This window comes from Geotrypetes seraphini, chromosome 4, assembly GCF_902459505.1.
Source record: "Geotrypetes seraphini chromosome 4, aGeoSer1.1, whole genome shotgun sequence".
Taxonomy (NCBI): Eukaryota; Metazoa; Chordata; class Amphibia; order Gymnophiona; family Dermophiidae; genus Geotrypetes; species Geotrypetes seraphini.
In genome coordinates, this window is record NC_047087.1 from 201,469,431 (window position 1) to 201,483,371 (window position 13,941).

A 13,941-nucleotide genomic window follows, 5' to 3' on the forward strand; every position below is an offset into this window, starting at 1 on the left:
GGTGACATCATCGAAAGAGCCCTGGTGCAGACAGTGCAAAAGTGTGCTGTCACTTAAAACTTCTTCAAAAGTGTCGAGACTGCTCGTACTGTGCATGTACCTGTGCCTATTTCAGTTCGCGGGACCATCAGTTCTCAGTTTTCTGTGGAGCTAAGAAGCTGTATTTATGGAGCTACTCCAAAGTGCATCAAACTGTACCCTTTTTTGTGTGTCTTTATTTTCTTCAGTATTTTTTTTTTTTCCAAATTTTATCTTATTCTTTATTTCCTTATAAATTTTTCCACTTTCCATTTTTTGTCCTTTGTCCTTCTGGAGCCTATTTTTATGCCGGGAGCATCGACCGTTTTTCAGTATACAATCTACTTGACCTCCCTTGGACCATTGAGTCCTTTGACGAGGCATCAGCAGTTTTCCCCTCGATGTCCAAGCTGCCTTGCAGGTTTAAGCAGTTCACTTGGTGCAACAGAATCATGTTCGAAACTGATATGCACAATTGGTGCCTCCAGTGTCTGGGCGCTGATCACCAGGTAGAATTCTGTAAGCACTGTTGCCTGCTACAAAAAAGATCCATGAAGGCTAGATGACTGCAGCATAAAAAACGTTTTGGTTCATTGTCAGGAACATTGAGGATGTCCGTCGTCTCTGACTCCGAGGCCCAGAAACCAACATCAGTATCAAATCCAGCACCGGCATTGACACCCTGCTTAATGTTGGCTTTGTCTGCTTTGCCTCCATCTGGGATGCCTTCTAAGAAAGCTAAGAAGCGCAAGCATGCTTCTCCACCCAGAAGGATATCAGAGTCTTTTCAGACATCGACACACTCCAAGCTTCGACATCCAGAGATCCGCTGCTGCACAGGGTGATAGGAAGGAGGAAAGCTGCTGCAAAGGGGAATAGGAGGGATGGAAAGCTGCCGCACATGGGGGAGGGAGAGAAGAGAGAGGAAGAATTGTTGAAGATGGGATGGAGGAGAGGGAGGGAGAGATGCAACAGGGTTAGAAAGAGGGGAGAGGGAGATATCCTGCTTATGGTAGAGGGGAGGGAGACATGCATGGAGAAGAGAGAGGGAGAAATGTTGGACATAGGTTATTTAAACTTATTGAACGAAAATTTTGTTTTATTCCTTTCACAAGACTTGTGGTACCTTACCTTCTTACCTTTGTATCTTTTAAGGACATAGGGTAGAGGGCAGGAAGAGATGGTGCATGGGGAGAAAGAAATGGTGCACATGATAATGGAGGGGAAGAAGGTAGAGATGCTGCATGGAAGGGGAATAGAGAGGTTTAACCTAAGCACAAGGCAGAGAGATGTTAGACAATGGGAAAGAAACAAATGTTGGATATGGCAGTAGAAGAGAAGGTACAGAGATGGAAGATGGATGATGAGCATGGAAAAAGAAGAAACTATCAAATGGGTAGGAGACCCTGGCGAGCAAGATGACAGAAGTCAAACAGAAACCAGATCCTGGGATCAACATGATTTTGAATAATAAAATGACCAGACAACAAAAGGTAGAAAAAATAATTTTATTTTCTATTTTGTGATTACAATATGTCAGATTTTAAATGTCTATCCTGCCAGAGCTGGTGCTAGACAGCGAGTGTGAGCTAGGACCTAATAGAGAGGAAAAGTGATAAATCACCAGGACCGGATGGTATATATCCCAGGGTTCTAAAAGTACTCAAACATGAAATTGCTGACCTGCTGTTAGTGATCTGTAACCTGTTGCTAAAATCGTCTGTAGTACCTGAAGATTGGAGGGTGGCTAATGTTAACGCCAATTTTTAAAAAGGGCTCCAGGGGAGATTCTGGAAATTACAGACCGGTAAGCCTCACTTCGATGTCTGGCAAAATGGTAGAAACGATTATAAAATATAAAATTGTGGAACACATAGACAAACATGATTTAATGAGGCGGAGTCAGCATGGGTTCAGCTGAGGGAGATCTTGCCTCACAAATTTGCTTGACTTCTTTGAAGATGTGAATAAACATGTGGATAAAGGTGAACCGGTTGATATAGTGTAGCTAGATTTTCAGAAAGCTTTTGATAAAGTTCCTCACGAGAGTCCTGAGACAATTAAAGAGTCATGGGATAGGTGGAAAAGTTCAATTGTGGATTAGGAATTGGTTATCGGATAGAAAACAGAGGGTAGGGTTAATTGGTCATTTTTCTCAATGGAAGAGAGTAAACAGTGGAGTGCCGCAGGGGTCTATACTGGGACCGGTGCTATTTAACTTATTTATAAATTATCTGGAAATTGGAACAATGAGTGAGGTGATTAAATTTGCAGATGACACTAAACTGTTCAAAGTTGTTAAAACACATGCAGATTGTGAAAAATTGCAAGTGGACCTTAGGAAATTGGAAGACTGGGCATCCAAGTGGTAGATGAAATTTAATGTGGACAAATGCAAGGTGATGCACATTGGGAAGAATAACCTGAATCACAGTTACTAGATGCTAGGATCAACTTTGGGGGTTAGCACCCAAGAAAAGGATCTGGATGTCATTGTAGACAATACAATGAAACCTTCCGGCCAATGTGTGGTGGCAGCCAAAAAAGCAAACAGGATGCTGAGAATTATTAAAAAAGGGATGGTTAACAAGACTAAGAATGTCATAATGCCCCTGTATCGCTTCATGGTTCAACCCCATTTGGAGTATTGCGTTCAATTCTGGTTTCCTTATCGCAAGAAAGATATAGTGGCGCTAGAAAAGATTCAAAGAAGAGCGACCAAGATGGTAAAGGGGATGGAACTCCTCTTGTATGAGGAAAGACTAAAACGGTTAGGGCTCTTCAGCTTGGAAAAGAGACGGCTGAGAGGAGATATGATTGAAATCTACAAACTCCTGAGTGGAGTAGAACGGGTACAAGTGGATCATTTTTTCACTCCGTCAAAAATTACAAAGACTAGGGGATACTCGATGAAGTTACAGGAAAATACATTTAAAACCAATAGGAGGAAATTTTTTTTAACTCGGAGAATAGTTAAGCTCTAGAACGCGTTGCCAGAGGATGTGGTAAGAGTGGATAGTGTAGCTGGTTTTAAGAAAGGTTTGGACAGTTCCTGAAGGAAAAGTCTATAGTCTGTTATTGAGAAAGACATGGGGAAGCCACAGCTTGCCCTGTATTGGTAGCATGGAATATTGCTACACCTTGGGTTTTGGCCAGGTACTAGTGACCTGGGTTGGCAATCGTGAGAATGGGCAGCTGGGCTTGATGGACCATTGATCTTACCTATTCTTATGTTCTTATGCAAAAGTCTTATTTGTTTATTTTGTTTACACTACAGCACCGAAATAGGGCTGGAGAGGACAAAGGGGGCTGAGGTGGGAGAAGAGGCTACAAAATAAACTCGCCAAGACATTTGAAAAAAAACCACCCTATTGGGCGAGAAAAGTGAATCGAATCAAAAAATCAATTCAGTAGGCCAAATCAAATCGAAAACCTTTCCCTGAATTGGGTAGTACTAGTTTGGATAAGCAATTCTGCAGAATCTTTTTACTTTCTGACTGCCAACTTTCCCTCCTACCCTACAAAGGTTTTGTCGGCTCCTGTATATTCGATGTTTATGCTCTTCCATAGTCATGATCCTGGCATCTCGGGAGTCTCACATGTGAGAATATTATGTCTATTTGTTCTCTGAGAAAGCAAAGATATTTACCTGTAACAGGTGTTCTCTGAGGACAGCAGGCATATATTCTCACAACCTGCCCACTTCCTCTTGTTCTCTTAGCTTTGGCACTGAACTGAAGGTCCCATGAGCTGATGTCTAACGGGAAGGCATCGACATGCGTGTGGTATAGGCAGTGCCTTAAAAACTTTAGTTCTCGCAAAGATTATAATATTTACTATTGATGTGTACTTGGAAACAGTAAATCAACAACAATTATTTATGTTTCACCAAGTCCAGTTTCTTCCCGGACTTGAGCAACACCGCTCAACAATAGTGCATAGTGGTTAAACTTCACGTGTCCTCTCATCACAGATCCTTATTATATAGATACTATATTATTTAAACTCTCAATTTATAACCAAGCTTATAGATATTTAAAGGGTTTATTTATCTTAAAAAAATTTTCGGTACGATTTGGAAGGGCTAATCTAACATGTTTGCCCAAGGCTTTTTCAAGGATCCTCCCCTTACAAAAATAAAAACCACGTCAATATCCCTTAAATCATGAGTCACATGATTGAATCAAAATGATCTTTTAACCCCTACTGACTTTTGTTTATTTTTCATTTTATTTAAAAAAGTGCTTCTTACCAGAACAGCCCTTTGCCAGCCGACTCCACTAAATTCTTGGTGTCAAGATGGTTTCATCGTCTTCCCGCTACTATTTAAAGCTCATAAAATCAGCTGATACGGCCCCCACCAATCAAATAGCCCAATCAGATTAGAGACAGCCATTCTAACTCTGCATTCAATCCCCCTGGTTCCACTGTAGCTAATCTATAAATCCATCTTTGTTCTTTTATATTTAATAGTTGATCAATGTTACCACTCTCCCTCCCCTGTTCAATTTGATCAATTATACACCAACGTAGGTCCTCCACTTGGTAGTGGTAGTGTCCATACCAGGTTCTGTGAGTGATGTCACACGTATGTGAGAATATATGTCTGCTGTCATTAGAGAAGATCCACTACAAGTAAGTATTTTTGTTTTATACTATATCTTAGAAAATGTATTTGCGATCCTATCACTGAATTGATTTTGAAGGGTGCACTCATAATCTACTTTGGGGTTTAGATGGGGGACAAAATAATAGCTCAAGCTTTAGAACTGTCAACACAATATCCCCCTCTCCCATTTTCTCAGGTTTGTAAATATTTTATCTTTCTGGTCCTTATTTCTGCTTGTTTCTCTGTTCCTTTCTGATATCGTCCTTGCAAACAGTGATGTGAACTCAATGTATTTGTCCTCCACGGAGCCCCCAGCTGCTGCAGAATGGGCCTGTCTCCTCCGTCCTCTGAGAGGGAGGGAGCCTGAGGGTATCTGGAACCTTCTTTCCATTGTTCGTGAGATGTTTAAGAGGCGGGACAGCAATGCAGCTCCTCTTTTGGAGATTCTGACTGACCAATGCTTGACTTATGAACAGGTAGCTTATAAGACACTAGGAATACAGTAGTCAAGGAAGGATCAATGTAAATTCTTCCTAATGTGAAATTTAAAAACTTTTTTAATTCAAGTCTATTGATTTTTATCCCTTTCCCCAGTTTTCCTTATGTGTTTGAAGACTATTGAAATCACTCCTTAAAGTGATCTTCTCTGTTCCAAGCTATACTACTCAACTTTTGCTTATCCTTATAGGTCATATTATCTAATGAAAGAACACAAACTTAATTCAAGTATCGTTTTTCTTCTAAAGTGTAATCTAATACAACATTTTAACAGTGAATAGTGTGAAATACTCTTCCTTCCCCGTTCTTGTAATAAGCAGCTCTTTGAATGTGATAGTTGCATGAAGAGATCATGAAAGTGAACACCTTATGGCATTCTCTGTGCTTCAGAATGTAGAATGAAAGAGGTGTTTTTGAAATCCACTCCCCCTTCCTTCCCTTACACTGTGTGCTTCTTTCATGGTTTCATTTGTTTCTTCAGATTACTGGTTGGTGGTACAGTGTACGCACATCTGCATCCCACAGCAGTGCCAGTGGGCATACTGGACGTAGTAATGGTCAGTCAGAAGTGGCTGCTCATGCCTGTGCTAGTATGTGTGATGAGATGGTGGTTCTTTGGAGGCTGGCTGTCTTAGATCCCACTATCAGCCCTCAGAGGTGAGTTAAAACTATATTCATGGGAGAAGCAAAGATGATAGCTTTGAAAAGTATTTTAAAAAATCAACAAATTTAGTTTTCAAATGCACCACCTACTAATTTTGGTTAATTTTAACTCAGATTTTGAAGACATCACACTAGTTGTACAGTGGTTACCTATATTGTGGCAATTTTAAATAGTACGTATTTGCAACATACTTGGGCAGTTTTACCCTGCATACATTGCATCTAGTTTTTAAAGGGAAATCACTCTGGTTATTTCCCTTTGAAAATTTTAGCCACAAAATATGCATATTAAGGGGGTAATTACGTAAACAAGGAACTAACATTTACATGTCAAATAGGCACATAAATGCTGAAAATTCATTTAAACACTATTCTATAAATATGTGCATATCTTGCATAGCTCATATTTGACAGGTGGGCTTTCAAATGGATGGAGTCTGGGCAGCACATGAATAGAACTCAGATTTCTGCACATAACTTATAGAATGCTCCAGCATTTACAGTAGGTATGGATGGCACAGGGTCTCATGCTAACTACATATTTACAGTACTACTCTATAAAGGAATATGAGCTCTAGACATCAAAATATAGATGCAGAGTTATAGAATGGCCCTCTATAATGGCCACATGCTTGTACCTCCTAAATATAACCAAATAAATAATTGTACAAGTGATTGACTTAAGGGCAAAATAGTATGCTTATGTTTGAAATTCATTATGTATGTTTAGTACAACTAAAAACATGTAATTTTAACAAAATCAGTGAGAAATTTACCTCAGAGTTACTTGGGTAAATAGTTTTGAACATTGTCTACAGTAAGAGGTGATTTTCTGAGGAAAAACAAAATAACAAGTCCCTCGCATTCATCAGTGGTGTCACTGGCAGAGCCCGTGTGGGCATCAGTAAAGATGCTAAAACTTTTTGAGCTGCCTCACCATACATTCACATCATTTTCTGTCTGCTACTGTCATTCTACATCACTTCAGTCTTCTTCTTTCTGCAGAGCTGGTTAGTCACATGCATCAGCTTGCATCAGATGGATTGTCTGTCTTTATTTTATTTTTTTCTTTTTAAATGTGACTTTGTTTCGGGGGGGGGGAGGGGCGGGGGGCGGGGTTTGTTCATGCATCTGGTTTTGGGTAGAGGAGGGGCCATGATGCATACGTAATGTTTACTGAGGACACCAACCACTGGGGAAATAAGGATACTGAGACTGCCAGAGACAGAAAGTATGAGAGCACAGGGTAGTGATGGAAAACCTTGGTGGTACAAAAGTGCCATATGCCAGTCTGTTCTCAGGATGAATAATCTAAAGTTTTATTTGAATGAGTTTATCTGTTTTGGTTATCCTGCAGTCTGCAGACATTATGTTCCTGTTTCTCCCTTTTGTTTCTGGTGGTATAAATTCCTGGATACTGCATTGTTACTTTAGAGAGCTTGTTCTTCTGATAACAAAAGGGACATTAGTAACTAAGAAAGTATAAGAGAATGGAAACCATTAAATATTGTTCTTCTTATGTACTAGGTCGCTAAGTTAAGTTTAGATTGAAACCAAATTTCTAATGTCCAGTTAAAGCCAGTGTAATAGACTTTAGGTTAAAAATAAAGAAACCCCACGCAGTGAGTATTTGGGGAATTTAGCTCTAGGAGGTAGAAATACCTTTTAAAACAAATAAAAGGAAATATTTTTTCACTCAACGAATAGTTAAGCTCTACAGCTCATTGCTAGAGGATACACTAATAGCAGTTAGCATAGCTGGGCTTAAAAATGGTTTGGAAAATTCCATAGTCTGCTATTGAGACAGACGGAAGAAGCCACTTCTTTCCTTGGTATTGGTAGCTGGAATGTTGTTACATTTTGGGTTTCTGCCAGGTACTTGTAACTTGAATTGGCTACTTTTGGAATACTAAGAACATAAGAATAGCCTTACTGGGTCAGACCAATTGTCCATCAAGCCCAGTACCCCGTTCTCACCATGGCCAATCCAGGTCACAAGTACCTGGCCAAAACCCAAGGAGTCGCAATATTCCATGCTACCGATCCAGGGCAAGCAGTGGCTTCCCCCATGTCTTTCTCAATAACAGACTATGGACTTTTCCTCCAGGAACCATTGGTCTGATCCAGTATGGCTGTTCTCATGTTCTAATGTTAAAGTTATGATGTCAGCAGCTGTTCCAACAGTGGTGCAAAGTCATCCACTGTAAAAGCACTATGGCATTTTGTTTGTTTTTATTAGTTGCAGTCTGTGTTTGTGTAGACTATTTTGCTTGGAGGTAAAATACAGTCTGTCATGATTTCAATTATTCTGGCTTGGATACTGTGGATTTAGCAGAGAGATGCAGACTGCAAGCTCTGACAATCTCCAGCAACCCTCATTGGTTTTCAGCCAGAACAGGGAAAAAGTAGTTTGTCAGCCTCTACTCCAATCAGTGGGTTCTAAACTTTATCCAACCAGTAGTTTAACGATCCCCGCTAACTGTAACCCCTACCCTTATTGATTAGATTGTGAGCTCATTTGAGCAGGGGCTGTCTTCTTTGTGACCCTGTACAGCGCTGTGTATGTCTGGTAGTGCTCTAGAAATTATTATTATTATTATTATTAGTAGTAGTAGTAGTAGTAGTAGTAGGATAACCCCTGCATCTATTTGAGATACTACAGGCAGACCAGATGGAACCAGCAACACAAGGTGGCTTACAGATGGAACACACAGATACAGACCAAAATACAAGGAAACATTTTATTAGGTGACCCAACATGGTCCATGTTTTGGTGTGTTGCTTGTGTTGGACATTTTTAGCCGAAACAACCTGGATTTGTGGTCTGTTTTGGTGCTGAAATTTAGAAACATGATGGCAGATAAAGGCGAAATGGCCCATCTAGTTGGCCCATCCACAGTAACCATTATCTCTTTCTCTCTCTGAGAGATCCCATGTACCTATCCCAGGCCTTCTTGAATTCAGACACAGTCTCTGCTTCCACCACCTCTTCTGGGGACTGTTCCACACATCTACCACCCTTTCCGTAAAAAAAGTATTTCCTTGGATTACTCCGGAGCCTATCACCTCTTAACTTCATCCTATGCCCTCTCATTGCAGTTTCCTTTCAAATGAAAGAGATTCGACTCATGCACATTTATATTACATAGGTATGTAAATGTCTCTTATCATATCTCCCCTCTCCCGCCTTTCCTCCAAAATATACAGATTAAGATCTTTAAGTCTGTCCCTATACTCCTTATCACAAAGACCACACACCATTTTAGTAGCCTTCCTCTGGACCGACTCCATCCTTTTTATATATTTTTGAAAGTGCGACCTCCAGAATTGTACACAATATTCTAAATAAGGTCTCACTAGAGTTTTATACACAGGCATCAGTACCTCCTTTTTCCTACTGACCATAACTCTTCTTATGCAACCTAGCATCCTTCTAGCTTTCGCCGTCACCTTTTCAACCTGTTTGGCCACCTTAAGATCATCACATACAATCACACCCAAGTCCTGCTCTTCCCTCGTGCACATAAGTTCTTCACCCCTGCCTTTGGCAGGTGGGAAATGGTGTGCATGCATGTAATGAAATTCAAATATTTTAGTATTTCTAGCCTGGAGTAGTTTCTTTGTGTCTGTAAACCACTTAGATTTCTACCAATAGCCAGTACAGTATATCAAATAAACATAAACTTGAACTTGACATCACCCATGATGTGAGGACTTATATCCTGCTGTCTTTGGAGAACCCCTGCTACAGATAAGTAACTTGGTTTTCATGTACACAGCCCTTCCAAATGCTGATGTGTGTCCCGGATAACTACTTATCCCCCTTATTTCACAGATGTAATAATTAAAATTTTAGTACTGAGAACCTGTCCTACAGCATCCTCTTATTTCAGAAATCTGTTCCAAAGGATACCGCTAATGAGGTGCAAGATGTATTTGCAAAGCTGTGAAGCAGTTCAAGACTGAATGATACCGATAATATACATTAATCTTGACTTGAAATATCTCTTTCCTGACCTGTAACATTCCCTGGCTTTTTCCATTACTTGGGCCCCTCAGGAGGCTGCCCCTGTAAATCATTCTTCAACCTTCAGCATCCCTTTCTGATCCACTTTTGGTCAGTTATAGTCATTGCCTGTTGACTTACAAAAATGTTTGTTTTGTATCAAAAGTCTTTATTATTATTATTATTTTTTTTTTTTTTGCAGTAGTATCCTTTATCACCATTTTGAATTTTTTTCTTTTTTGTTCTATTCCTGCTTAGGCGCAGAGATTTATGTGCTCAACTCCGACAGTGGCAGCTAAAGGTCATTGACAATGTCAAGAGGGGCCAGCACAAGAAATCTCTGGACAAACTCTTTCAAGGGTTCAAGCCAGCTGTGGAGGCTTCCTACTTCAACTGGGAAGAGGCATATCCCATCCCTGGTATAACCTACAATAGTTCAGACAAAAAGAATTCCTTCTGCTGGGTGAAGGCTATCCAGCAGCGGAACTATCGACTGCAGTGCTCTGAAGCCCACTGTGAGGCTGGTAGGGTGCACAACCATGAGGCATGCCTGCATCTTGGAGACAGATCTCGTCCATCCTCTCAGGAGCTATCTGTGCGGCCTAAAGAACTCATTGTGAAGCGCAAAGTGTCTTCTGATGCTTCCCAGAGAGTCTTGAGACGTTTGTCAGCAGGAGACGACAAGGTAACTTACAAATCAGCTGTTAGCAAGCCGAAACTGCCATCGGGGAAGTGTTTATCTGGGAAGCATAGCAACAAGCGCCGAATGAGCAGTGAAGACAGCTCACTGGAGCCAGACTTGGCAGAGCTGAGCCTGGATGACAGCAGCCTGGCACTGGGGGCAGAAGCCTGCAACACTTTCAGCTTTACTGGGTCTCCTCTCAGCAGGAGTTACAGGGATAATTTTGAAGATGAAGGAGGAGTGTACTTTTCAGAGGGACCTGAGCCCAGTGTAAGTGACAGCCCTTCTGCAAAAAATATGACAAAGGACCCAGCAGTTGAGGCAGGTGGTAGTGGAGAAGAGGATCATGAGAATGCTGATGAAAATGATGAAAAAAGTTTGAACCCAGAGGACATCGGGGAGAATGGAGCAGTGGGAGGAAATGGAGGAGAAAGAGACAGAAGAGAGGAGGATGATGACTACCAGGCATATTATCTAAATCACCAGGAGTCTGTGAAAGAAGATGAAAAAGTAGAGGGAGGAACTGAAGAGGAGCAAGACATTTTTGCTGGGATAAAGCCCCTGGAGCAGGAGAACAGGATGGAGGTGAGGTACCTATAATATATCAGCGGGTATTATTAAAAAAAATATATATATTATTGGAATGTATTTTAGCTATGGTGAAGAGAGAACTTGATGCATGTCTTTGGTCCTGTAGAATGGAAGAAAGATGTTAACCATGATTGAGTAGGAGGGTTTTAATGCCTGGTGGAATGGGTAAAGGTTTAAGTCAGAATTTGGAAGGTGAGTTACAGCTATGCTAGAATGTGTATTGATAGGAAAATTTGCGTAATTTACTTAGGTAAGTTTCTGCTTTAGATATTCAGACATCAAATGGAAAGTGGTCTCTATCACTTTGGTCAGACCACTACACATACTCCTTCAATATCAATTGGGCCAAAAGCAAATCCAAACCAAAATCCCAAAAACTAACCTACAACTCACGTAAACATATCGACCCCTACATATTCTGGTCAAAAACAGATAAATTAATCCAAGAACCTAACCCCAAAGACTTCATTTCACAATGGAGCAGCTTAAGTAAAAACACCTTAAATGAGCTAGCCCCAATTCAAACAGAAACCAGAATCAACAGACGATCTGACAAATGGTTTGACAACGAACTACTCCTACTCAAAAGACAATGCAGATGACTCGAAAGAAAATGGAGGAAAACCAACCAAGAACCCACAAAAATCGCATGGAAAATACTCATCCTACAATACAAACTACAATTAAAAGAAAAAAGAAAAGCATACTACACCAACCTAATAGGCAGAGAAACCCAAGACACTGAAAAACTATTCCAAATACTGAAAGAACTCACAGACACCAAACCCTACCTGGCCAATGATAACACCCCTCCCCCCTCAGCCACCATTCTAGCAGAATACTTCAAAAATAAAATCACAAATGCCAGGACCAACCTAGCTGGAAACCCAACTCTCCTAGATGAGATCACTATAATCCCCTCAGACAAAGAATCAACAGCAGCAGATAGAACCTGGTCCCTCTTTCCCACTATACAATGGTCAGACTTTAACAAACTACATAAAATACAGTCACGCAGCCTATGACCTAAATCACTGCCCTCCATATCTACTAAAAAATGCCAGTTTCAAATTCTGCTCTCTCCTCCTACAATGGATGCAAACAATGCTCACAGACAGCCTTTTCCCACAAGACCTCAGCGAAATCATTGTCACCCCTATCCTAAAGGACCCTAAAGGAGCAGCGGATCAACCTTCCAACTACAGACCAATAGCATCAATACCACTTTATGTCAAAATAATGGAAGGCCATAGCCAAATTCCGCACTGACTTTCTAGAAGACCACAACATACTCCACCATACACAATCTGGCTTCAGAACCAATTATAGCACTGAAACACTACTAGGATCCCTCCTGGACACAGCTAGACAACACCTCAGTACAGGAAAAAAAATATTCCTCATACAATTAGATCTGGCCGCAGCGTTTGACCTGGTTGATCATAACATTCTTCTACAAATTCTGGATGTAATTGGTATCACAGACAAAGTGCACACATGGTTCCAAGGATTCTTAAAGACTAGATCTTGCAGAGTAAAATCAAGCAATGAAAAGTCAGAACCCTGGTCCAACCCTTGTGGTGTACCCCAGGAATCCCCTTTATCCCCCACACTCTTCAACATCTACATCGCATCCCTCGTCACCTCTCTAGATAAATCAAACATAATCTTCTACAGCTATGCAGACGACATCACCATTCTTCTCCCTTTTGATCAACCAAAACCCTCCATGACAGACACTATACATAAAACATTTGAAATAATAACAACTCAGACAAAACAATATTCATTCTCTTAGAAAACGATAAGATACCATCCATTACAAACCTAGTAATCAACTCAACCACATTCCCCATGCAAACCACTCTAAAACTACTATGAATGACGATTGACAGGTGCTGTACCATGCAACCATAAATCAACAAAATAATACAGAAATCCTTTGCAATCATGAGAAACCTAAGACAAGTGCGAAAATTCTTTGACAAAACTCAATTCCGGATCCTAGTCCAAGCCCTAATGCTGAGTCCACTAGACTATTGTAACATTCTCTATCTACCCTGCCCCGCGACAATGATTAAACAACTGCAAACAATCCAGAATACAGCCCTGAGACTCATCTACTCTCTGAGAAAACATGACCACATCACCGAGGCATACCTCCACTCACACTGGCTACCAATTCAAGCAAGAATACTATTCAAGTTCTACTGTCTTCTATTTAAAACCATGAACGGAAACAGCCCAATATATCTAAACAACCTAATCCGTCTAATCCGAACCACCTCAACCAGACAAAGGAGAACCCACGCTCCATTCACATACCCCCCCAATCAGAGAAGTCAATGGGAAAAAACTGTATAATGGCCTCCTGGCCACACAAGTAGCGAGATAGATCACCAACTCTCTACTTTGCTGATAACAACCCCTGACTACAGAACATTTAGAAAAGAAATAAAAACCATACTATTTTAAAAAACCCTGATGCCCAACAATCAAAACCAACCTAACGCCTCTCTACTCTCTAAAACAACCTAACGCCACAAGAACCACCTCATCTCTATGAACCAATCTAACTATTCTATAATTCCTCTGGAAATGGCCAGATAGATCCTTTATGTAATCCGCCTTGAACCGCAAGATAACGGCGGAATAGAAATCACTAATGAAATGTAATGTAGATTTAAAGAAGACCAGTAGTTTGCCGAGTTCATCTGTTTTCTAATTGGCTAATATCAAAAGAAGACAACAACCCCCAAACCCCCCCCCAAAAAAAAACCCAAACAACCCTGCATCTGTATGTCAGTTCTTTAGCAATATAAACAGAATTCCCTTCCAACCTCTAATACAGGAGTATGCAATTCCGGTCCTCGA

The 13,941-nt window shown here is 40.7% G+C and overlaps 1 protein-coding gene across 8 annotated transcripts in view; it reads left to right on the forward strand.

Moving 5' to 3' along the window:
• ZSWIM8 (zinc finger SWIM-type containing 8) overlaps window positions 1–13,941 on the forward strand; it is a 228,379-nt gene that overhangs the window by 84,771 nt on the left and 129,667 nt on the right. For all 8 annotated transcript variants that reach the window (XM_033940124.1, XM_033940125.1, XM_033940122.1 and 5 more), the window contains 3 exons: window positions 4,902–5,103; window positions 5,607–5,782; window positions 10,053–11,061. In XM_033940124.1, coding sequence (XP_033796015.1) covers window positions 4,902–5,103; window positions 5,607–5,782; window positions 10,053–11,061 — 1,387 coding nt within the window. The remainder of the gene's footprint in view (window positions 1–4,901; window positions 5,104–5,606; window positions 5,783–10,052; window positions 11,062–13,941) is intronic.